This window comes from Vipera berus, assembly GCF_964194415.1.
Source record: "Vipera berus genome assembly, chromosome: Z".
NCBI classification, from domain to species: Eukaryota; Metazoa; Chordata; class Lepidosauria; order Squamata; family Viperidae; genus Vipera; species Vipera berus.
The window spans coordinates 94,125,304-94,153,050 of record NC_138205.1 but is presented as its reverse complement, the minus strand read 5'-3'; the positions used below and the strand labels follow the sequence as shown (position 1 = coordinate 94,153,050).

At 34.2% G+C, this 27,747-nt stretch overlaps 1 protein-coding gene and 1 long non-coding RNA gene across 2 annotated transcripts in view; one reads left to right on the top strand and one right to left on the bottom strand.

The window, feature by feature from the left end:
• The window catches only part of LOC308677609, a 30,107-nt gene extending 26,536 nt beyond the window's left edge, over positions 1 to 3,571 (top strand). The window contains exon 5 of the long non-coding RNA XR_014028532.1: positions 3,407 to 3,571. This is a non-coding gene — a long non-coding RNA (uncharacterized lncRNA). The remainder of the gene's footprint in view (positions 1 to 3,406) is intronic.
• HYCC1 (hyccin PI4KA lipid kinase complex subunit 1) overlaps positions 100 to 27,747 on the bottom strand; it is a 49,535-nt gene continuing 21,887 nt past the window's right edge. Inside the window, exons 5-11 of the mRNA XM_081344158.1 lie at positions 25,662 to 25,742; positions 22,660 to 22,775; positions 22,356 to 22,451; positions 20,212 to 20,328; positions 18,020 to 18,107; positions 11,728 to 11,887; positions 100 to 3,556 (exon numbers count right to left, since the gene is read on the bottom strand). Of these exons, the coding sequence (XP_081200284.1) occupies positions 3,006 to 3,556; positions 11,728 to 11,887; positions 18,020 to 18,107; positions 20,212 to 20,328; positions 22,356 to 22,451; positions 22,660 to 22,775; positions 25,662 to 25,742 (1,209 nt within the window). The 3' untranslated portion in view covers positions 100 to 3,005. The remainder of the gene's footprint in view (positions 3,557 to 11,727; positions 11,888 to 18,019; positions 18,108 to 20,211; positions 20,329 to 22,355; positions 22,452 to 22,659; positions 22,776 to 25,661; positions 25,743 to 27,747) is intronic.

Here is a 27,747-nt window from a genome sequence, read left to right as displayed (position 1 = left end):
GTTTTTACTTTGTAGTTAATACTTTGTTCTGGCACCTTAAGAGGGACAGGAATAACATAATCAATAAACTGTAAGCTATGGATAAAATAAACAAACAAAAACAGAAGACTGATTTTTATTGGGATTGTGACTAAGTGGGTTAGTCTACCACCACCTGCAATTCCAGTACTGCTAAAATCCAATGTGACAGGTACTTACATCATCATCATCATCATCATCATCAATGTAAACTATTTCAGTAACTGAAAACAATATTTGCAAACTAAGTAAATCAATGTTAAAAGAGGTGGCTTTATCATGGAAATACATAATTGAACTCAACAGTTCATTTATTAAAATACAGAAAACACTTTGTAATTAAAACAGGATATGGTCACAAGTGTATAGTGTAAAAGTAAGTAGCACATTTTATTATTTTATACTGTTAATAGTTTATAAAGTGGTATTCATCTTTGTAAATGACAAATTATTGAAAAATTCACAGAACTTATATATTCAATAAATAGAAATGGATCTTTACAAAAGTTTAATTACTGTACCACAGAAAAGTCTACTTCATTTTCAGTTTAAAATATGAAAACCAAGAATGTCAAACACAAAAAATTATTCATATTGCACTCAATCAAAATATGAATACCTCAGTAATATTCTGCTAAAATATTTCAATACATTGTGCTTTTCAAAAGTTATGGGAAACATTTTTATTAGTATCAATATACTGTGCATTTTGTATATATTAAGATTATTTCATATTTTCTGGTTTCTATTTCATATTTTGATTATGCATAAATATAATTAACTATGCATATGTGCCATACATTTATATTACCATGTAGAATAGATAGCTGTCACATATCCTTGTTCAAAGACACTCAAGCAACTTAACTTTATAGATTTCTTATTCCATCATCTGTTGTAGCATTTGGGCAAATTCTAAATTATTTGAATGTATAAAAAAAGTTGTTTTATACTAAAACAAAAATGTTCTCTCGAGTCCTAAAACTTTAGTACTATAAATGCTTTAATTCCATCTTGTGGAATTTTAAATAATGAACTGTAAGATAAATTCATATAGTTTTCATCTATAATGGCTGTATATTCCTGCACAGAAACTAATTCTTCAAAATCAATGTTTAATACAGTACTAGTAAACCATAAAATACGTACAAAATTGTGTAAGGATAAAGCCTATTAATACTGTTATAATAAGCATTCCAGAAATTTCATAAAATTAAATTAAAATTAGTTAGGTTTTGTCCATTTTAAATTTCAGATATGTCAGAAAACGGAAAGAGTTCCCAAAAATGTCAATTACAAACAATTGCAAAAAAAGCTCCTATTTATTAAAAAAGTGGGACTCTGGAAATTGAAAAGTCTCTCTTTGAATACAAATAGAATTTCTAACTACATGGTACAATTAATATAAAAACAGTCTATCAAGCTGCTTCTTGCTTAAAAACAGAAATATAAAATCTTTATTAGAAAGTGTTTTGGTTGAAAAGCAACACTGCAAAAAGCAGTGGGTTGGAGGAGTAAAAAAAAGTGTTATTCTTGCAAGAGGATTCAAAGATTCAGGAACATGTAGGAAGCACTAGAATGTGATGCCAATGTTCATATACATTCTTTAATCCCCTGTAAAGTTGTTATAAATTAATTAATTAGCTGAAATCAGGGGGAGGAGGGTGCAAATTTGGGAAAATAAAAATGCCAAATTGTATTTTTAGAAGACAAAATTAAATCTTTTCCTTCCAAAATATTATATCATCTGTTATCGTCATGACTATTTCCCATATAGTGTAAAGCTTATGATTTAATGTGATGCAATTTTAAAACCAGTTTAATGAAAGTAACAAGTATTTCTAATCCACACTACTCTTCCACTTAAAAATGCTAAATTATTTTAGATGAATATCTCTGTTCAATTTGAGAATAGATTCAGTATTGTTTCCTGAGTTTGATTTATAGACCCTAATGCCAGAAAATAAGTATCAGCCTAATCATTTTGAATTCACTGGCATTATAAAAGTAGAACTGTAGCGCATTCCAAATGGATGAATAACTTTCTCCTCTTCCAGCTGATCTCTTTGTGCATTCAATTTTAGACCTATGCCAAGACCTACTGTATATTCTAAATCCAAAACACTGTTTTACAATACCACTACGGCCTGTACACATAAAATTATACAAACACTGAACTACACCCATTTTAGTGATGGTTTAAAAGCAACAGCAAATATAATCTTTGGCAGCTGGATCAATCAAATCAAGATAGGCCAGCACAAAGTATTAACACTCTAGGGCTGGGATGGTGGGAAAGATAAAAAAAAATATTATTTTCTTAATGGTATTAGAAAATAATAATATATGAACATGCTGTATACTGTAAAATATTCATGGCTGTTATTGAAGGCAGAAAAGATTTGCATATATTGGAATACCATAGCTATTTTAAAAGTTACAATTTGAAAATAGTGGCTTGAAAACATATTGTTCAGTATTGGCACAATAATGACACATTAATTTTTTATCGATAACAGATTGTGTACATAGATCTGAATATTATTTTTCAAATATCAGCGGCTACTTAAACTATAACCTTTTTCCGTGTGCCTAAGAAAGAAGGTTCTTGCTTTTAAGAATGGAATTGGCAAGCCAATTTTAGGCCACATCTAATAATGACTGAAATAAAAGTTCAACATCCAAAAATAGCACATTAAAAATTTGATCTGATAGAGGAATATAACAGAATCATTTTCCAACACAATTTATCTACTGATCAAATTAATTCCTAAAATTTTCCACATATTAAAATATCAATACTGTAAAGTATTTAGTGAACGATCCATTCTACTCCATTTTAACATTTAATCATTGAAAGAATTTAGGTTTTACTATTGTTAAAAAAAAGTAACTTGAAGCAATTTAGTTGACTAAAAAAGAGCTTGAAAGATTCTAAAATGTAGTATCATCATTGAATGACCTCTCTTCTACACAACGTTCAGTGATTATTGGTCTGTTGAAACAGTAATGCTGATAGTAGGTAGTCGCTGCTGATTAGACTGTTTGTTTGAAACCATAAGATCTATTCTTTCACTTTCAAATATCAGATTCCCTTCTTGCAAACTGCACACTGAAAGCCTATTTGTTTCTGTGCCATTATGATTACTTGGGATCACACCACCACAGACTTGCTCAAAGGATTTACTAAAAAGAGTAGTGCTAGTTCTAGCCAAGCTATGACTCCCTGATTTTGGCAGTGATTGGCTGCTAGTTAGGGTCAGCCTTTTTAAAGAGAGAAGTTCTAGATTTTCACTGAGCGCACGCTGACTTTGTTTGTGAGATAAATGTTCTTTGTAAGATTCAGCACTCGTATCTTTTTCTTTTCCTCCAACTTTGTTTCCTCCAGGCCTTCGTTGACTCTTGCCCATTACTGTCTTATTACTGGTGTTGCTGCTACTTTTTGATGAAATAGAATGATTTGTAGTAGAAGTAGCTCTAGAGTAAAAGCCTTCATCAACTTCAGATACTTCTTCTTTTGGAATTCCTAATTCATTACCTGCATGGAGACAGAACAATCTATATATTTCATTGGTTCTTGATAGATCTTTCTATTCAAGCACAAAACAAAAGATTCAAGAGCAGGCAAGAAGCTCATCTATTATATGAATGTAATTTATTACAATAAAATATAAAGAAACAAAAAGCATGCTTACAATCTCATTGTGTGATTTTTTTTAAAGCACCTGTTATTCATGCAAGATTCAGAAGAGGTTAGATCTAGAACAGCTAGAAAGAGGAATAAACCCGGGTATAATCAAGGTATCTACGTACTACAGACAGCAAAATAATCACGGAAATAGATAATCAGAACAGCAGACCAGCCAATAGGGCATCACCTGCAGGTGCTCACATTTTTAGCAAATCCAGTAGTGTTTTATACTGTTAAGAGCTGAATGGTCACATTCTGTACTAAAGAACTAAATTTTTGGTGATGAAACTGGAAACCTAACACACTGGAGCATATAATGTAACAAATGAGAAAATATTAAAATAAATTGATATTGTTTATATACACTTGAAAGACAGGGTTATTTCAAATGTGTAAAATAAAAATGCTGGAATGACTCAGAACTGAAAAGTCCAAGTTAAGCATTAATGCAATTTGAATCTCTCAGTGTGGTTTCCCAAGCTAAGATAAATCTATTTGTTGTCAGCATGCTGTAATATGTGGAGCACAGAGATCAGCTCTATGTGCAGAGCATGCAGTTGTGTTTGTCTAATAGTACATGCAAATGTCTATTTACTGAATACTAAAATCCTCAAACATGCAGCCATGACCCTTTCAATTTATACCTTTTGAATGTAGCTACAAAGTGCTCTGCTAAAATTGCATTCTGCCAGGTGAGCTTAATCCATCCTCCATAATTTTTCTTACAGATTTTTGCCTCCTGATCTCTGGCAAGCTTTTGCTGTCAACTCTAGGTTCTGTAGGAATTTCCTGTACACCCTGAATATGTTGATCACTGTCTCCTGGTATTCTGTTTTTTTCCCCATTCCTGGTTCTTTCTCCAGCCACATTTGTGACACTAATCTCGGGTATAACAAAGTTGCCCGACTCAGTAGTGTCATTAGTATTATCTGGTTGCTCTAGAATTAAAGATGAATAAGAAAAAGAAAAAAGAAAGAAAGAAAAAAGATGGCTGAAAAAAAAACCATGGAAACAAACAAAAAGACACGAATTGGACAGAAAACCTAATAGCCTGAATGTTTCAAAGTCAGAGGTTTAATTTCCTGGCCTGTCATTAGTAAAGGGAATTCTTACATTATGTCTAGAGATACTATTAAGCCAGGGGTGTCAAACTGCCGGCCCATGGGCCAGACGTGTCACACAGAAGCCGTGCCCACCCCATTGCTGGCAATGGCAAAATTGTCCCGATACGTTGCGTGACATCATGTGACATCGTGAGTTTGACATGTCTACTATAAGCCATACAATGTTTCTGTAAATGGGATGGCATATAGATAGGTTGCAGTAAATAGATGTAATTGATTTATAAAATTTAAAATGAACTCTTTGGAGCCAAGCTCAACTGAAAAAAGTACCTGCTACATACTAAAGGAATTCAATATATAAATACATTAACTTTTACTATACGGTTACTTTTTAAATATATCCACTAACAGTATAAAGCAGACATGTCAAACACAAGGCCCGGGGGCCAGATCCGGCCCGCGAAGTGGTTTCATGCGGCCCGCGAAGCCATCCTGGAAACAGTGAGGGAACGGCCCCCACTGCCTTGGCCCTGGCCCAGAGACCCTCCTTCTGCCAGAGACCCTCAGATCTCTCCCACTCCTGCCCAGGCCCCCATAGGCCCCCTTGATGCGAACGATGTAGAGCTGGCCATGCCCACCCAGTAGGCCATACGCACTCTAGCCACGCCCACCCTGTAGGCCACGCCCACCCTGGCCATACCCACCCGGCCCCTTGAGGGCAACCACAATGCTGATGCTGCCCTCAATGAAATTGAGTTTGACACCCCTGGTATAAGGAATATTTTACTTGGTTAAATATACATTAGTATCTCAGATTCAAACCAGTGATTTTGTTATGTTCAACATTGCTTCTGAATTACCGTAGTTTTACACTATTACAGTAGGACAATTTTCTAAAATATGCAGATTCAAATTATAAAAGAAAATATTATTTTTGAAAATTCAAGGATTTCTATCTTTCTGAATTCCAACAGATAATAAAACTCCCTTTCTTGCTGTCTATGTTCTACTACATAATGTGATGCTTCCTCACAAGGACCAATATCCATATCATTTATCTTGTTATCACTAGTAGCATACAGCAGAGAGGAGACAATGCACTCAATCTTCCCATTTTCCAGACTTTCTTTGTGGATTGCCTGTATATACTCTGGGAAGTAAGGAAGACAAATAAGGCTTTATTAAAACTAAAGTGTGAATGCTGCATACTTTATATCACATATTGCTTTTACCTTTCTATTTCTATGTCAAATAAATGTATAAAATAAAATGCAGATTGAACAAATGCTTTAAATCAAACTAATGTTACAATAGTTTACAAAATACTTTGTTTTTATTCAATGAATTCTAAAAAGTCGTTTCTAACAGTCATGTCCTTGTATTATAAAATCTGCACAGTAACTTAACTAATGATAGCACAATTTCCAATAGCAATAAAAATTTATAAAATATTGTAAATAATAGGTCTTTGGGACACATATTACATATTAGAATATTTTTCTTTATGGATCTATAAGTTCTTGAGTTTGATTTATAGAAATATTGTACTATTGAAAAAGAAATATAAATAGCGAGATACATTTATTACAATTGCCCTAATTCATGAAGACTATGTATTTTGCATCTACAACTCACAATCACTTGCTTTGGAGTGTTTGATGACTGATACCTTAAGCACACAATGACCTCACAGTTGTATATTTATGTACTGAATTGAAATATTCAGAATAAGTGATAAGCACTGACTGATATTTGGATTTGATCTGATTTAGCAATTCAGGAAATAGACCAGTTCATCAAATCCCCATACTTTCTGTAACTACCCTGGAAAACTACACATAGCTGTAGCTTTTCACAGAAAAATATACAGCCATAGACACTACTGAGGGTATGAAATCTATCCAATTTTATAGGTGACCGAATTTTGGAGAATAGCATTCTTTCACTTCTTTAAAGAGGTTTAGAATGGAGCCTTTAGTTTGTTTTGTTTTGGGACAAAATGGATTACTACAAAAAGAATATAAAAGAGATTATATTATAAGAAAAACTCTATTACTCTTTCCTTCTTGCTTCTCCTCTCTCAAAGGTTTTCACATGAAATAAAAATTAAATGTAGTGGGCACAGAGTCATTTTTTTTCTTTTTGCAAATGCCCTCTGTACATTGCTTCATAGCGCAAAGCATCGCATTTCCAACTCAATTCAGATTACTTTAGAAGGATTTTGTTTCTCTTTATGAAGGTACAAAATCAAATGTGCATCCCTAATAAATGTATGAACATTTAAAAGTACTTTTGATTTATTGATTTCTATGTCATATAAAATACAAGGACATGGGAATAAGAAAAAAAGTAAAAATTAAGAGTATAAAAGATAGTTGAGTATATAGGATGGTTTCACTGAATCAGCTGAGGAATAAATGGGGCAGTGAGTTTGGCTAAAGTTTGGAACAAAGCAATCTCTAATAAACTGAAAGCTGTAGCAAGAACATAAATCTTTTTAAAAATGGAATGCTCTGCCAAACAAAAAAAAGTATTCTTAGACGCTATATAAACACAGTCAAAACCACTTTTAAAAGGAAAAGGGAAGTGAAAAGTATTGAGTCATCATAAGCATTTTTACAAAGTACCCTATCAAATGGAAAAATAATGATTTAACATATTATTACAGAATTCAGTTAAAAGAATAAAGAACTTTTCAGAAGATCTTTACAAATCTGGAATTAGCTGATTAAATAAGAACAGACATCTCCAAAACATCCCCTTTTGATAACCAATTGCCTTTCAATAAGAATAGGCCCACTGGAAAATAAAAAGTGCTTTTAACATACTATATTGCACCAGGTTTCTAAGCTAGTTTTGACTAGAAGTCCCATGCCCACAAACTTTAGCTATGGTGCTATTTTAATAAACGTTATATAGTGCATAGCACATCAGGCTCTTTGTCTGCCTATTATCATTTATTTATTTATATAAATATAACAAGTATACACCATCATTGCCCAAACCTGAACAAAAAGTCAGGTCTTCAAGGGTTTTTTGAAAAACAACAAAGCTATTACTCTCTGGACCTCTTATCCCACAAGAAAGCACTATTTTATGATGATAGAACCTGAAGCGCACCAACATTGTTTTATAGGCCAAACATGGATACACAGCATTCCAAATGCCTAATCATCCTGGGTGCCTTTCTCCCTTTTGATTCCCTCTTTCCTCCCTGCACTCTCCAACCACTATTAAAGCCTGGTTTATCTCTGAACAAAAGTCTACCTGTAACGGGTTGTGGTTTTCTGTTGCAAATTCTCAATTCCGTTCTTTTTCGCAGAATGTTATGAAATTGACAGGAAAGATGTTTTTCTTCTTCTATGACTGAACTATGTCACACAAAGTGAAAATTGCTTTAAAACAATGGTGAGGTCACATACAGTACATGTACTAATTCAGGCATTCTGCATAAGCCATAATTTACAAAATAGCTGAAGCTGCACATTGGAAATAAAATTTAAAAACCGTCTGAAGGAAAATATTATCTACCTGTTTTTTTAATTATAGCATTTAACTTACAGATGGTGTTTATATTTAATTTGTTTTTCTCCCTATGATGCATATATCACACATTCATTCATTCTCTGTTCCACTGGAATTAAATAATGAATAAGAAAGCAATTCCAAATTTTCTTTTAATTTTCTTTCATTTCTTTGCTTTAACATTAATACTGACTAAATTACCTACCATTTTTAAGAGGGATTAATGATTCCAATCAGTATTTCCACTGTTTATCACAAAAAATTATTAGTCTACACTTTTATGATCTAGGTTCTGTTTGTCTGATTTCCACATCTTGCAAACTTTACTTTGTATCACAGTACCACAATTTAATGGCAAAGCATCAATTTTAGATAATTGAAGAGTTCTGTTTAATTTTGTCCTTACTAACATGTGCATTAATTTATCTTATAATAAAGTGAATGTTCAGCCACACGTACTATATATACAAAAAAAATTAAGCCTCCTAGAGATTCTATTATTCTATTATAGTCCAGAAGGAAAAATAAATACTATATCAAGTATTCTAATTCTGAAATAGACCTATATGTAACCAGTTGACTGAAAAATAATCAGTAGAAATCAATGCTTCTGAATAAGACAGAGCATAAAACATGTTTCTGAAAACAGCAGAAAACTATACCATTTTCTTAAAACATAATTTCTCCACAAGGTCATATCCACAAGGGATATCTGAGGGAACACCTGCTGCCAGCATCAAGTTCCCTTCGTCCAGTGCGCTCCCACAGGGAGGGTCTTCTCAGGGTGCCGCCGGTAAAAGATTGCCGGCGGGTAACACCCAGGGGGAGGGCCTTCTCAAGTGGGTGCGCCTGCCCTCTGGAACCAGCTGCCCGTGGAGCTGAGGACTGCCCCCGACCTCCGTTCATTCCGCCGGGACCTGAAGACCTGGCTCTTCGAGCTCTCTGGCCCAGGCTGAGAATTTTAATTCTAATTTTAATTGGGGGTTTTTACTTTTTCAGGGACTGTTATAATCTTTTTAATTGTTTTTAATTTTTCTATTTCTTGTTTTAATTACCCTGTTAACCGCCCTGAGTCCTTCGGGAAAGGGCGGTATACAAATCCAATTAAATAAATAAATAAATAAATTTTCATAAAGATGCTTCTTGGCATTTTGTCTGGATCTCAGTGAATAGTTCCACAATTGCATAGTAGATTAAGCTGCAACAGTGGTGATCAGGTCTATTCAGTCAGATCTTAAGAGAGATATAATTCAAAGTTCTAATCAACTTCAAAAACTGAGAGAACAACATTGAAAAACCAAGAATATGCCACCCTTTTCAAATTAATAAATAAATGACTGTACTAAATATAGTCAAAACAAATCTAAACATGAAAGTACATCTCTTTTAAAATAGTTCATCTTGAAGCAAAATGTTACTTTCTTCTGAATTATAAACCAACATTTTAAAAAGATGTCTACATTTCCTTTCATATTTGGTTCACATATCACAGATACTTATAGTATTCAAAATTTAGTCATACAATAATAAAACAAATATCCTGGTGCACATTTTTCTATTGTTCCCGCTATTGTTCTGCCAGCAGAACACTGAACAAGTCAATATTTGTTTACCCCAGCTAAAACTCTAAACTTGTTCTCCTAACAAGCCAGGTTCTAATAATAACCTGTTGGATGCAAGCTCCTTTCCAGCAGAAGTAATTAGAAGTATGTAGAAGCTCTTACATGTATTTGTAACAAATCAAAGTAGTTTCATAGAAAATTGATCTATAAAATAGCCCCAGATTCTCCATCAGGAGCCAAAATGGTACTTCATTTCATCGCATTATGAAATTCTTTTCCTGAAGGGAAAAGCATCAAATATATTGGATAATTAAGGATCTGCAGCAATGCTTGCATACCTTGCAAATTATCCTTCTTCTTAATAGAATAACTGTTCATCTTTATTGTAGTCAGTTGCTTTACTAATATTATCAAGGCTCATGCCTTATTGTTTGTTATCTGCTGCAGCACACACTTGTCCTAACCATTGCCTCTTGAACTTCAGCACCTGTATCATCAAGCATGACTCCTGCAGAAAGGTAACATTGAAAAGTAGTGTCTGAAAAGTGCAAGATATGTATCTTTTCTGGACTACCAATATATTTATATTTATATAAAATATTGGAAACTACATTAGCTGAACAAAAAAAAGAACAGGTTAATTATTAAGTTTAAGCAATAAATCAGTATTTCCATTATAAGTTCTAACAGGAAATCAAAGAGAAACAGCAACTAGCCCTATCAGTAATAAAAAATATAGGAAAAGGACTCTGCTGTAGTTTATTTAGAAAATTATATCTTCTTTGCGTTCAAAAAAACCTAACACCTTTATTTACTATTCTGCATCCAACCTTAAAAGCCACAAAATCATTACTGGGCCTATGAATCCATTCTCTAGCGCTGAATGTATATCAAAAGACAGAAATAACCTTAGCAGTTCCAGCTATGTTTGCTATATCTGTAACATACAAGACATAGTACATGAAGAACAAAAGCACTGCACAATAATCAGTATAAAACTTTCATTAATGGCAGTATACATATATAAACACTGCTGTAATAAAAAAAATGAGGGAATTTATGTTGGATTAAGAAGAATAACATGATTAATCAACCATGTCAATAATTACTTTGAAACAATGATATATTTGAAAATATGATGTAATAGAGAATTAGAGAAAGTCTTATGGTCCAATAGAAGTAGAGGAGATGCTAAAAATCTGTTTTAGCAATCAAAATATTGATAACAATTTTAATTATGCTGTTTAGGTAATGAAAGCAAAATAGTTTACACTCTGGGGAGGCTGATGAACATATGCAGTATATCTTATCCAAACTACCTACATAGTGCTAGTACTAGACTGTTATTATAATAAAAGTAAGAATTATTACAATTTGGCAATGTAATTATAATAATTATAACTGAATAGTGTTTTAGGTAAACAAGGCATTTTAAGTTATCCCTTTTCTCTAGAAAACAATATACTATTTGACATTTTATGAAGATACAGCATTTCATGCTAAAATACCTACTAATGATCAAATTCTAGATATGAGGCATTGAGGGCTCAAAAGTGCAATGAATATATTAAACCAGAATTTTAATATAATGTATAACATTAATCGACAACAAATAATGTATAGTGAACTGTAAAATAAGCATTGCCTGGTTCCTTATGCTAATGAAAACCGAGGATAACATAAAACCTCTTTTTATTAGAGAAATAAAATATCATTAAAATTAATTAATCTTTTTATACTAGTATGTATGGGATCTCTTATTAGTATAAATAAGAATATCAATTTTTAGATAATCATGGTATATCAGTTTTGGAACATCCATTTTTTGTTATGGCATAACTAATATTTTCAGAACCAAAGTTCTTACCATGTCTTTTCCATCTATGGCCCCGAATAGACATGCTGGTCACAGCATTTCTTGATATCCTCGATGCTGTAGGAGTAATTTCAACCTGAATACATTTAGTACCTTCTTTGTTAGATTTTATGGCACCTTGAGGCAATGAAGCTTTTATTGCATTAGCTACCTAAAGAAAATAACAATAATTAAATAAAATGTGGGTGAGATTGTCACGTTAACATTGGATTTTGAATTGAAACAATATTTATCATATATCAAGAATTGCATCAGATATGACAAAAATCAAGAGGTAGTTATTTGACTTCCATCTGTTCACAATTACTGCTTTAGTTCAGATGATTAAAGACTTCAATCAGAAAACATTTGCCAAATCCCATTAATGATTACATTTTCTCATCTTGGTTTTTTTTAAGCCAGTGTACATTTTTTCCCCCATGACAATTTATTTCCTCTGTACAATCATTCTTTCAGTAACTGAAATCCTTGAAACTAAGAAAAATAATGAAGCAGTGTTTTGGACTATAGGATGGAAATGTGTGTCTGCACGAAGTCCAGAAAAGCATTTTCTGCCAGTTATTTGATGAACAATCTAGTAGAAATAGACTGTTGGTTTCTCACTAGTTAGACTTCCTCTTAGCTCCCAATAATCCTGCTAAAAATTGCTGTTCTCTGTAGCATAGAATATTTATGACTTCCAATTAATCTAATATTGCAGATATATACAGTAGGGCTGTGCAAAGCCTCTATTTTGAAGACAAAAATGTGCTCTGAACTATACAAAACAATGATATGAACACAATACTGATCTACAACTGTCTTTAGGGCATTGGGAAAAATAATTTTAAGTTGCAGACACCTGCTGTGTTCATGCTCATTGCACTCTGAAACATGAATCCAGTCTCTTTAGACATAGGTGAAGCCACCAGGTAGCTTTAAATCAGTTATGTTCTCTCAGCCTTAGGAAGAAAGCAATGGCAAATTGTTTCTGAAAAGGTTGTCAAGAAAACTGCATGAATTTGTCCAGACAATTGCAAAGAGTCAAAACAGACTTGAAAGTTAAAAAAAGAAAAAAAAGAAAAAACATGCTTCAATTATCTGATACAAATATAAAACAATAACACAGGTCTGAAAAGCCTGGGAATTTTTATAGAATTGGAATTATGCACTTAAACTATGTCTATAAAAATTGCAATATAAAAACACATGGAAACATTTTCATGAGCCACAAGGGCAAAGACACTGTTGAATATGACTATATCTGCCTGCAGAACTCTAATATATCAAAATGTGCTTTTATTAGTACTCTCCTTTGTTTATGTAATGTCAAACAGAAGATACAAAACAGGTTTCCTCTATGCAAATGACTCAATTTCAGAATCCATCACATAAGAAGGCAACATGTTGATGAAAACTATTATCCTCACATTATTGCCTTACAGATATTGATGCTTACTCGTAGCACCAGGAAAGGCCATAGAATACAGATTTAACTTTAGATGGAAAATTAGATTAACCCAGACCAAATTATTTTTTGGCCAATACTTGCTAAATGTAAGCCAGGCTTTGTTCTCAACTTTCAGCATTCAAGACACTAATCATGAAGTTTTCTTTGATGCACATATTTTAGAAATCCCAAATTGCTGTGAGAAATCTAGATTGCAGCACTCTGTAATTACAATAAGGGCCCACTTCTGTATCATACAAAAGCTGATTTTGCCTTTATGGCACTCTTTTGATAATTTACCTCTAAGCGTTATTCACTAAAATGATAGGCTTATGCCCTCAAATCCTTCCTAAAATGAAAAACATTGAGAGCAACACTACAATTGCACACAATAATACTGGGAAGTTTAAATCAGCTACTTTAAGTGGTGGTGCTCTACTGTCTCCAGAGTTTGAACTAAGATTGAAAAGTAAAATGCTAAAATATAATCTTGTCTTACAATCTTTTTCCATTGGTATTGTAATCTGTCCCATTCAGATTGCATCTAACCCTTACACAGGTGCTAATGTGTTGATAAATGGAAAAGACATTTATCAACGTCAGTATATCTGTTTGTCCCCAAATTTGTCTCTGTCTCCTCAACTTACAACTATCTGTTTAGTAACCATTCAAAGTTATAACAGCACTGAAAAAAGTAACTTATGACTAGTTCTCACACTTACAACTTGGCAACTGGCATATATTTATGACAGTTGCACTGTCCCGGGGTCATGTGATCACCATTTTTGACCTTTCCAACCAATTTCTAGAAAGCAATGTCAATGGGGATGCCAGGTTCACTTTAAGACCGCATGATTCACTTAATAAGTACAATGATTTGCTTAACAATTGTGACAAAAAGGTCATAAAATGGAGAGAATTTTTTTTAAACACTGCTTTGTTTATTAACAGAAATGTTGGGCTCAATTGTGGCTGTGAATCAAGAATTAGCTGTACATCAAAAGCATTTCTAAAATCCAAGAATGCATCACAAAGAGAGGATGCCAACACTAAGTTCTATTCGCTTATTAGTATTTTTCACAATCTTGCTAATCTATTGGGAACACCCTGAACACTATTTGCTCTTCATCTAAAACTGACACATTTGGTATTCTGAAAGTTCCATGCAGAGTGCCTGGCACAGAGTTTGCTCGTAATGCTCAACACATTGATTGGACTGAACTCTCAAGCTTATTTTTTGTACCTTTGTTAAAAAGGGGGATTATAATACCTAAACCCAATCACTGGGAATCACATCTTATCAATGTCTATGAAGACAGAAGCCAAAAGTACAACTTACCACTTCATATTTATCTTAAGTAACTCCTTGATATTTAAGACAGTTACTTCCTGGCATCTATCCAGGCCTCTTCTATTGAGAATTCTATTGCTCTGAGAGCCAGTTTTGTCTGATTGTTAAGGCACACCAGGCTAGAAACGAGTAGACTGTGAATTCTAGCCCCAATGTAAAAATGAAAAGGTGGGTAACTCTGGGCCAGTGACTCTCTTTCAGCTCAATCCACCTCACTAAGGTGTTATGGAGAAAACAGTAGAAGGAAAGAGTATTAGGTATGTTTGCCATCTTGAGTTTTTTATAAAAATAATAAAGACAGAATTTTAAAAATCTAAATAAAACAAAAATTAACTTTTATATCTTAGAAACTAAGATTGGGCAGCCAAGAGTGCACCTTCAAAAAATGCTGAGCATGATCTATGTGGATGTTCCACTTCTCTACTAAGACATGGCTGATTATCGGAGACGGGTGTTTATGAGTAGGATAGCTGATCCTTCCCTCCTTAAAGAACTGAAAAAGTTTATTAGTTTTGCAATCCACCTTTTTTTATTTCATTAATATTTGAGAAATTAGGTGAAAAACAATTTCTACCAACAGTGCCCTTTACTATTTAACTTAACTTATCAACAAAATGTTCTAATCAATTTTCAATGCAATGAAGTCAATTTTCAAACTATATAATCAATTTTACCAATGAAAATGCAACCACATGACTGTGGGAGAGGAATGGTCATCAGAATTTCAAAATCAGGTTATTAAATGGCCATGAGGAAGTCTGCAATTATGAACAATAGCTAAGTGACTGCTCTTAAGTAAAAGACTACCTGTACAGCACAGAATCAGGATACTAAACTTTCAATGTTACCTTCCAGTCAGTTCAAGACCAATTTTAAAATGGTGAGCATTGCCTTAAGGTGCCCTACAGCAGCAGTCCCCATTCTTTTTGACACCCAGGACCAGTTTCATGGAAGACAATTTTTCCATGAACCGGCGGGGGAGTAACAGCATACAATCTAGATCAGACATGTCAAACTCATAATGCCACGTGACGTCGCGCAACTTATCCGGATGGTTTTGCCATTGCCGGCAATGGGGTGGGCGCAGCTTCCGGAAGACGCGTCCGGCCCACAGGCCGGTGACACCCCTGATCTAGATCATTCACATGCAGAGCTTACAGTAGGGTTAGCGCTCATATGAGAATCTAATGCCTGATGAACTGAGGTGGAGCTGCGGTGGTGATGCTAGCACTGGGGAGCAGCTGCAAATACAGATGTAGTTTTGCTCACTTTTGCTCACCTCCAACTGTGCGGCCTGATTTCTAATAGTCCATGGATTGGTACCGGTCTATGGTCTGGGGGTTGGGGACCCCTGCCCTACAGCACACAATCAGGATTACTAAATTACTGGAAGCTCCTACACAGAGAGCCTGTCCAGTGAAATCTTTAGGAAATGTACTTTACACATTGTGGTTAATTAAATTATCTGGTGGTGATAAAGCAAGTCAAGAAATAGATAGTCTTGTAGTGACATCTATTACAAAACTCCACAATATTAGAATATCAATTTAGTTCTAGTATTTTTCCACTACATAAATACTTTATTACAAAAATAATTCATCCTATCAATAATCTGTTTTTGTTTCTTGTTATACAGTTGCAAGAAAAAGTATGTGAACCCTTTGGGATTACGTGGAGTTTTGCATGACTTGACCATAAAATGTGCTCTAAACGTCATGTAAGTCACAACAATAGAAAAACACAGTCTGCTTAAAATAATACTACACAAACATTAGCTGTTGTCATGTTTTAATTGAACATAAGATGGAAACATTCACCATGCAGGGTGGAAAAAGTATGTGAACCCCTAACCTAATGACTTTTCCAAGAGCTAATTGGAGCCAGGAGTGAGCCAACCTTGACTCCAACCAGTGTGATGATATTGGATGTGTTGCTGACAGCTGTCCTGCCCTTTAAAAACACACACCTGTTTGGGGTTTACTGGTTTCAAGAAGCACTGTCTGATGTGAACCATGCCTCGCAGAAAAGAGCTCTCAGAAGACCTACGATCAAGAATTGTTGACTTGCATGAAGCTGGAAAGGGTTACAAAAGTATCTCCAAAAGCCTTGATGTTCATGTGTCCACGGTAAGACAGACTGTCTACAAATGGAGAAAGTTTAGCACTGTTGCTACTCTCCCTAGGCATGGTCATCCTGTAAAAATGACTGCAAGAGCACAAGTGCATAATGCTTAATGAGGTAAAGAAGAATCCTAGCGTGTCAGCTAAAGACCTACAGAAATCTCTGGCACATGCTAACATTTTTGTTGATACATCTACAATAAGGAAAACATTAAACAAGAATGGAGTACATGGGAGGACACCATGGAGGAAGCCATTGCTGTCCAAAAAAAATATTGCAGCACGTTTGAAGTTTGCAAAAGAGCACCTGGATATTCCACAGCACTACTGGCAAAATATACTGTGGACAGATGAAACCAAAATTGAGTTGTTTGGAAAAAACACACAACACTATGTGTGGAGAAAAAGAGGGACAGCACACAAACATCAAAACCTCATCCCCACTGTAAAACATGGCGGAGGGAGCATCGTGGTTTGGGGCTGTTTTGCTGCCTCAGGGCCTGGACGGATTGTTGTCATTGATGGGAAAATGAATTCCATAGTTTATCAGGACATTTTGCAGGAAAACGTACGACCATCTGTCTGCCAACTGAAGCTCCGCAGAGGATGGGTGATGCAACAGGACAATGACCCAAAGCATACAAGTAATTCAACAAAACAATGGCTTCAACAGAACAGAATACGCCTTCTGGAGTGGCCCAGAGTCCTGACCTCAACCCGATTGAAATGCTGTGGCATGACCTTAAGAGAGCGGTTCACACCAGACATCCCAAGAATATTGCTACACTGAAACAGTTTTGTGAAGAGGAGTGGTCCAAAATTACTCCAGATCGCTGTGCAGGTCTGATCTGCAACTACAGGAAACGTTTGGTTGAGGTTATTGCTGCCAAAGGAGGGTCAACCAGTTATTAAGTCCAAAGGTTCACATACTTTTTCCACTCTGCACTGTGAATGTTTCCATCTTATGTTCAATTAAAACATGACAACAGCTAATGTTTGTGTAGTATTATTTTAAGCAGACTATGTTTTTCTATTGTTGTGACTTACATGATGTTTAGAGCGCATTTTATGGCCAATTCATGCAAAACTCCACGTAATCCCAAAGGGTTCACATACTTTTTCTTGCAACTGTAGAATGCTATGACTGCGCAGTCCATGAGAACATGATTTTCAGAAAGTTTACTTTTTTAATTTATTTTAAGCATTATAGCTGGTCTGTGACCAAATAAAGATTTGATGATGATATGATATGATGATGATGATCACTTAAACATTTTGTTTCTGTAAGTTACTTCAATTATGTAAGTTAAAAATACAAACATTTTCAAAATAAATTTAAAAACCTGATTGTAAAGAAGAATAAATTTGACATAAAACACCTACCAATAGAGGTTCTGGATATAACTCCAATTGTGCTCTGTATAAAACATCATCCATTGCTTTGCGAGCCAGATCCCATTCTCCATTATAACTAGAATGTTAAGCCAAAAAATGAAAACTGACCGCATGCTATTATATAGTATGATTATTCATTATCATAGCCATGCATATTAGTCATGAACAGTTATTTAGTAAATGGTTTATAATATTAAAAATTCAAAAATTATACATTCAAGAAAAATTAGTAATATTGAGAAATATTTCAATGATTATGGAATGTACTTTACTTCTATCCATTTGACTATGTCTAGGTCATCTTATTTTGTTCCCTTCTGTAATGTTAGGTAAGAAATATATATTGCAACTGCTATAGTACTTTGGAAAATCAGATTGGCAATTGATTCTTTATATCTTTTGTTATAACATTCATATCCACCATGAATTCAAAATGGTTCAGTAAGAAAGAACAAGGATATGATGTTTCATAGTACTTAAAGGTAGCATTTTATAAACAAGTCAGATCTCAATGATTTGTTGCTCCATATCCTATTTTTAGTGCCCAAGAGCCTCCCTAACCATACTACTGAAATTCAGTAGCTTTGTTTCTTGAGATTATTAACAAAGAGAACTAGTGCAAGTCATAAATGTAATAATACAGGAAAAAACAAAAAAGAAAAAAATGCTGCAACTCTACTGAAACCAGAAGAAAGCCTGAAAATGTATTGCAACATGCATAATGAAATTCCACCCGTTTGACATTCACTCTTGGTCTATATTTCAAGGTGGTTATGAATTCAACTCACTGTATGGACTTTACTCTTTTTCAAGCCACATGCCAAACAGTGTAAGTCCTAAAACCTTCCAGAAAGATTAATCTTTCTTGTACCTATACAGTACCAAGTATCAAATGAGATGGGACAAAGCATTGATGCAACTGAAATCTCTAACATTTTCAATCTGTTAGCATGAAACTATTAAATGGCTTATTATGTATGGATATTATGCTTTAATTCTTTCTCTACATCTACACACACACACACACACACACGAGATAGATAGGCAGAGATATATATTGTCTATGGAAGCATTAGCTATCAGACTACATTGATAAAATTTGTGCATGGGGAAAATTAATATCTCCTCTATATCACTACTTGAAAGTAGTTATAAGGGTCTGCTAATGTTAAGACACAAATATATGATGTATCTAAATCTGAATGTTTTTGTCATGTCTATTTTTGTACCAGAATGCAAATTTGCCTTCTCAATATAGTTTCCCAACAGTCCTGGAAAATAGTAACATGTTAACCATCAGGAATTCACTAAAATTACTAATTAAAAGCTTAAATTAGATAATTTTCAAACAGAATGCTATCTATAAGAGAAATTTGAACACAGGAACATCACAAATTCCATAGGATTACATTAAATTCAAGATTTGGTATATTTATCATATATGTTTTTAACATTTAATATGTTAACTTTTCCTTTCACCCAATGTGAATTGAAAGGTAGGTGGGTGCTGAGCACCACTATGGTCATAAGTATAAGCAAGCTGCCAATCACTCAAATTTTGGTCACGTGACTATGGGGGCCATTACTTCAGGGACTGGGCATAAAGAATCATTCTTTTAGCACCACCATAACTTCAAATGGTCAATGGTTGTTAAATAAGAACAATCTGTAATAATTTCAGAATCACCAGCTTGTGGGCATAGAATATTTAATCATTTCATGTATATATTCTGGTTTGCTGATAAATGTTTAAAACCTAGCTCTGCCATCTCCATTGCTACCACTGCCCCATGTGAAACTAGCATTTTGGGAAAGGAAGGATACTAAAGAATATTTTTTTAAGCATCTGATTAGTACTAATCAAGATTAGTAGATTTTGCAGTTTTTCCTCATGAAACTACATGCCTGTTTTGGTTTTACTGAACAGAAATGATAAGCAGATATTTTTTTTCATTTTGTGGGGCCAAAATCAACTGCCAATTGTCATTCAGGAAGTCACTTTGGACAGTTTATAAAAACAATAAGAATGCTGAAAAATTCTTACCTTTACAATATCAATTGTGAAAGCTCTGAATTCTGCCTCTGCTATCATGTAAATAACCATTCCATTTTGAATTATATACAATCTGCTCTAAAATCACTATACATGTATACACAAGATATACATTTACTGAACTTACAAAGCATAATAAATCCCTGTTAACATTTGCACCATGAATTCAGAGGAGACTGGAATTCTGCTGTTTATGCCTCTATATTTTCTTACTTGTTGGCGAGGGTATCCACAAACACAGATTCTAAAAGAAATACAAATATTAAAATCTGCATTACTATTTTAAAATTGCTGTATTATACTGTCCAATACAGCCTTAAAATATTATGGATTTAAAAGTGAAAAAGAACTATTCCCAAAACAATCAAGAAACAATTCTTTTGTAGGCTAAATAGGTGGGTCAGCAAAGTGCACATACTGTTTACGGGTGTAACATAGGATCTTTTACATATTAGTGGTAAAGTTTAAAAAACACATTTTATATCACTGTCATGGCAGTTGGGGAAAAATATTCCAAAATAAAAAGAAGCTTTACATAGTAGTATATTCCCCCACCCCCAAAATAAAATTAGTAGATTGCCCAATACTGCACTTCCAAAACATCAGAATCCCTCAGGTAGGTAACCCCTGATGATGTCACTGTTCTTCAAGAAAATCCAAACCATTAAGTAAACTATTTTCTGGTCATAACAGGTTGTCCTTGCTTCCTGAATATTTGTTCAGTGACCAAAGTTACGAAAGTGCTGAGAAAATAACTTTATTGCCAATTTATCACCTTCTCTTAGAACAGAGAGATTAGAGAGAAAGGGATTGCAGGAGAATAAGATGTTTGCTCTTTCACACACTGAAAGCAATATAATGGTGAAGAAGCCTGGGACTTGGAGCTGCAGGTATTCTACACAACTTACAGTACTCTTTTGAAATCTCTTCCTCTCTCCTTTTCCTGAACCTTGGACTCTGATTAAGCAGGCAAGCTGAGTGCCTGGGGCATGATCTGGTAATATGATCTGGTAATGTGTTTTACCTGCTGACTTGAGGAAGTAGACAAGACTCTTTGTGTTATTAGTTTAGCTATCTGTTTACTCCTTCTGGGTTCCTCCAGGCCGTGAAAGGGAGGTGATCCACAACTAGGTCCTCACTGTAGTGTAAACCTCTTTGATAAAGAGATGGTGCTCCCAGCCTTAAAAAGGCTGCAGTGCACCCAAGAGTTTTCAATAACCTTTGACCAATCTCCAACCTTCCCTTTCTGCGAATGCTGGAGGAACAGATTAGATAGATAGATAGATAGATAGATAGATAGAGAGAGAGAGAGAGAGAGAGAGAGAGACAGACAGACAGACAGACAGACAGACAGACAGACAGACACAGACAGTTCTTAAGATGTATTGAAATATGGTCCTATCACAATTATACAGCGACTTTAATTAATCATGCACCTCAAATAATTTCATTCTTTCAAACATGGAGAGATCAATTATCAAAGATTATTGTTTTTTTCTTCTTTTTTAGGGGAGGTTCTTACACAGAATTCCTAGGTATGAACTACTAATATACAATGCAGCTTCTAAACACTGACATTGGAAATTTGATTTATGAATTGAACAATCAACTGTTCTTGTGTTAATTAATAATATTACTAATGTATTTAGGATGTTCAGTAAATGCATAGTGTGATTAACATGAGCTTTCAAAATATATAAAAATTCTTCCATTTCTTATACAATATTTTGCATAATTGTTATATAGCCCGGTGAAGCGTACTCATTCTGTGTTGTACTTTCCTTATTCAATCAGCTATTTTGTGAAAAAAGTGACACATTTATAAGTTTCTCCGTGCGTATGGACGTTTTGATTCAAACCAGCTTGAGAGGGAAGGAGGGATGCAGGGAGGGAAAGAGGGGGAGAAACAATGCCCTATTCCATTTGTCAAAAACAACAGTACTGAAGCCAAAGCAAAACTTTTCCAATGAGTTACAGAAATTACAATGTGGATCAATGAATATTAATTCTTTTCATGAAGTAATATATTAATACATTTTATTAATACAATAAAACATAATGGTTAATAAATGAAATTGAATCACAATATGGATATAAAGAGCTTATGCCTCTGGGAAGGTCTGAATTCTCACATGGGATTTGATAAGCTGCAGTTATGTCAAAATTACCTTTTTGTTCTCTCCTTTATAGGTTTTTGTTTTTTAGTGAAATGTATTCTTATATAATTACAACCTTAGTTTATTATTATCAATCTCTTCAGAAAAAAATTACCTTGAACAGATTTGACATAAAGACTGAAGAGAAACCGCAGGCATATAACTTAAGGCAGCATTGTATCGCAGCAAAAGGAATGTCAAGACTTCAAATCTATAAAAAAAGGATTATGATTAATTTAAGAGTGTCATTAATCATGCAAAAAAAACATTTCCTGTTCATTGTTCATATCAGCAATACATATAAGCCATGTTTTTTAAAAACTGCATTTGTTAAATATTAATTTATGAGAAAATGAATTTGGAAATGCCCAGATTACTTCTTTAATCTTTATAGTTGAAAACAACATCATGCATTTTACCTGTTTTGAGCTGTCAACATTTCTCTCTGCATATGTGGTCCACTATATACAACCTTGGATAAGCCGTGTTGAGATAAAGCACCCTCAGTAAGAGCCATTGAACCAATACTGGAAGGCTAAACAAAATAGTTTTTTTTTCAATATATCACTTCATTAGTAATTTTGTTTTAAAAAAGAAGAAAAAGAAAACAGAAAGCAGTTTATAACATGAATGACTTTGGGCCAGTCATTCTCTCATCCCATATCTTTATTTTAAATGATCATATTTCAAAGCGTGAAAATATCAGTGGAGAAAACTAAATACAACAACAAACAGCTTTCAAATACCTTCAAAGTTGTTCTCTAAGAATATTTTATTCAAATCTACCCTACCCTTTTAACTATATTAAATAAATATTCCCTAATTGAGTATATTGGTCCATACAATACAAATATCTTTCTGGGAAGTAATATGGATATAGATTTTTAAAATCTTTGTAAGTAATAAATTATCAATGTATATTTAATTTCAATGAATACAGCGGATATAAAAAGTCTATACATCTCTATTAAAATGCCTGGTTTTTGAAATGTAAAAAAACCAGATCAAGATAAATCACTCAGAATTTTTTCCATCTTTAATATACAATGCATTCAGAAAGTATTCAGACCCCGTTCATTTTTGTCAATTTTGTTATACTGCAGCCTGATCCTAGTTGTTGAAATTCATTTTTTTCTCATTAATCTATACTCAGTACCCCATAATAACAAAGTGGAGACAGAATTTTAGAAATGTCTGTAAATTTATTAAAAAGAAAAAAACTGAAATATCACATTGGCATAAGTATTCAGACCCTTTGCAACAGCACTTGAAATTTAGCTCAGGTGCCTCCTACTTCTCTTGATTGTTGTTGAGATGTTTCTACATATTGATTGAAGTTGACCTGTAATAAATTAAATTGATTGGATAGTATTTCGAAGGGTACACCTCTCTATAGAAGGTGACAATGCATACTGTAGCAGAGCAAAAGCCATGAGGTCTAAGGAACTGCCTGCAGAACTCAAGAGACAGGATTATTGCAAGGCACAGATCTGGGGAAGGCTACAATAAAATTTCTGTTGCACTGAAGGTTCCTAAGAGCACAGTGGCCTCCATAATGCTCAAGTGGAAGAGGTTTGGTACAAACCAGGACTTTTCCAAGAGCTTGTTGCCCAGTCAAACTGAGCAATTGGAGAAGGCTTTAGTAAGAGAGGTGACCAAGAACCCGATGGTCACTCTGACTGAGTCCAGAGATCCTGTGTGGAGATAGGACAGAGTTCCAGAAGAACAACCACCAATTTGGGCTTTATGGCAGAGTGGCTAGATGGAAGCCACTCCTCAGTGCAAAACACATGAAAGTCTCTTTGGAGTTTGCAAAAAAATACTTGAAGGATTCTGTGAGGAAGAAGATTCTCTGGTCTAATGAAACCAAGATTGAACTGTTTGGCCTCAATTCTAAACGTTATTTCTGGAGGAAACCAAGTACCGCTCATCACCTGCCCAATATCATACCAACAGTGAAGTATGGTGGTGACAGCATCATGCTGTGGGGTTGTTTTTGAGCAGCAGGGACTGGGAGACTGGTCAGGATTGAGGGAAAGCTGAACAAAGTACAGGGATATCCTTACTGAAAACAGTGCTCAGCATCTCAGACTGAACCAAAGGTTCACTTCCTAACATGACAATGATATTAAGCACGCAGCCAAGACAACACAGGAGTGGCTTAGGAACAACTCTGTGAATGTCCTAGAGTGGCCCAGCCAGAGCCCTGACTTGAACCTACTGAACTTCTCTGGAGGGACCTAGAAATGGTTGTCCACTGATGATCGTCATCCAACCTGACTGAGCTTGAGAGGATTTGCAAGGAAGAATGGCAGAAAATCCCCCAAAGCAGGTATGCAAAGCTTGTCATGTCATACCCAAAAAGACTTGAGGCTGTAATTTCTGCCAAAGGTGTTTCAACGAAGTATTGAGTGAAGGGTCTGAATACTTATGCCAATGCAATATTTCAGTTTTTGCTTTTTAATAAATTTATAAACATTTTTAAACTTGTTTTCAGTTTGTCATTATGGGGTACTGAGTGTGGATTAATGAGAAAAAAATGAATTCAACAACTGTAGGATTAGGCTGCAGCATAACAAAATTGACAAAGTGAAGGGGGTCTGAATACTTTCTGAATGCACTGTAACATACAAGCAGTACAATTCAACTGAAAAGCAAACTGAAAACTTTTAGAGGGAAAAATAACAACAAAAACTACAACAACCTCCTTCCGACTCGGCCTGAAGACCTACCTATTTGAGCAAGCCGGCCTGGCCTGATGGGGGATGTGCTGGGGTTTTTATTGGGGATTTTTATTACTCTACTGTTTTTAGCTCGGGCTCTTATTTAATTCTTTTTTAATTTTTGTATTCTGTATTTTTATGTGCCTTGTTCACCGCCCTGAGTCCTTTGGGAGAAGGGCGGTATACAAATATAATAATAATAATAATAACAACTTGCAGTCACGTGATCATCATCCAGATTTTTGTAAACTGGCATGTATTTACAATCGTCGTAGCATCCTGAGATCACATGATTGCCAATTTCTGATTTTCTCAGGGGGCTTCAAATAAGAAAGTCAACGGGGGGAAGCTGAATTCACTTAAGAACCGTAACAAAAGAAATCATAAAATCAGGCGCAGTCACATGATGACTCATTGAACAACTGAATTGTTTAGCAGCAGAAGTTCCAGAACCTAGACCCAGAAAGAATTTGTCTCCCCACCCAACTAGAAATGGAAATTATAGTGTAAGTCCCCATATTTTAAAAGACTTATGTGATATGGCCAACTTACTTTGTGGTTCTTTTCTGAAAATGTAAATGCAGCCAAAGAATGCCCACTACTAATTTCGATGACAAAAGGCCAGATTATATTCTTTTAAGGGAGATTAGAACAAAGCTATAAACATCATATAAAACAAGAATACTTTTAAAACTTACTTCATGATATACTGAAGGTTTAGATAAAGATGGAATTGTAAAGCTTAGGATCCTACTATTCCCCTGTTTGTCAACTATTTCCTATGAGGAAAATAATCAAGTTATTCATATGCATTTCATAAATTGCACACCAACAAACACAAAGCGGAACATAAGCTCCCAAATCATGCCATAATGTTTATTATTATAAGTAAAGATGGGAAATTATGTTATGTCTACAATTACATACATAATTTATATGTAGCAAAATCTAAACATGTATTATTTATTTAATCAAATTTACATAATGCCCATCTCGCTCACAGAGTGATTGTGAAAACTTAGTTCTTTACCTTCAGGCATGAGTCATGTATAGTATTTTATTACTTTGGAAGAAATCATTAAAAATCATAAGACAGTAATCTTGTGTGAAATAATATGAAAGTGAGAATAGCTGCAATATGTTTTCATTTATTTATTTATGAAATAAAAACTATTAAAATGCTACAAAATATACCACTTAAAATTAGGGATTATTACTTTAAAATGTTTTTGAAAGCAATATATCTGCAAGAGTCATTGCAGAGACCGTTCACGCATTTAAAACAGTAATTAAATGCATTAGATTATTAGTATATTCTAATAAAATGCTCTTTAGGTTTTTTGGAAGCATTATTAATATTGCTCTGCCTATTCAGAGCTTATTAATTAAACTCACTGCTCCAGGAACTGATATTTATTGTTTTTTGCCTAGCATTTAATGCAATTGTCTCTTGAATCTCTAGACTTTCTGAAAACTTGTTTTCTCTTCTAGGTATATATTTACTACACAAAGAATAACTTCATGCATTTGATAAAATATTTCTGGCCTAAGAAAGCATATAGCCCAATAAAAGTTTCAAGAGAGCTTTTGCATTAATAGTAAAGACACTTTTCTAAGTGTAACTAAAAGTTTTGAATCAGCAGTTAAATTTCCTTATTTTTACAGAATCAAAACAGTATACATTTAAACTTGCCAGCAACAGTAATATATACAAATCCTGGTAAAAAAATTGAATACCTTTAACGCTGCTGTCATGGTTGTTTTCAGGACATTATCATAGACAACATTATATACAATAAACCAAAAGTAATTATATTACTACGGTACTAAAGATAATATACAATATTATTATTAACAGTATAATTACTTTTTGTTTATCAATACAAACTTGGTAACAAAGTACAGAGATAACATTAATTACCAGCAAAGAGGTTCTTCTCTTACTACTTTGAAAATGAAATTATTGAATTTATACCATATACTACAGCGAAGGAAAATGTCAGAGCTTACAATGGTATGAATCCATTCTTCCTCATTCATATCTATTAGTAGAAATCATTTATCATTTATATATACACATCTGCATTCATATCCAGTTTCCCCACATTCAAGCAAAACGACATATTCTATATACTTGGGAATCTTCCTCTATTTCCAAAGCAAGCAAAAAAATAAAAAGTATACATGATAGCAGTGTTCCAATATCTCAGGGGCTGCCACATGGAAGAGGGAGTCAAGCTATTCTCCAAAGCGCCCGAAGGCAGGACAAGAAGCAACGGATGGAAACTAATCAAGGAGAGAAGCACCCTAGAACTAAGTAGAAACTTCCTGACAGTTAGAACAATTAACTAGTGGGACAACCTGCCTCCAGAAGCTGTGAATGCTCCAACACTGGAAGTTTTTAAGAATCTGGGGAAATTTTTATGATTGGGTGAAAAATATGCCTAAAAGATAGCTAACACTAATTTAGATGGAAGAAAAAGAAGGAGATAAGGAGGGAGACCCAGGCGACACAGTATTGGATAACTGGAGATAGTAAAAATATTTAAAGAAGCATATACCGAGAAGATCAGAATTATAGAAGTATTAACGTAATAGAAAATTAATGTTATTATATCTAATATAGATATTGAAAATCTAGGGAGAGGAGATGCTCAGACATTACCCCTGAATTGTATCTGAAGAGGGATGAGAGGGAAGAAAGGAGAGGAGAGAGGGAAGAGAGTAGAGGAGGGGGGAAGGAAGTAGAAAGGTTGGAGGGAAAGAGGAGAAATGGGAGGGGAG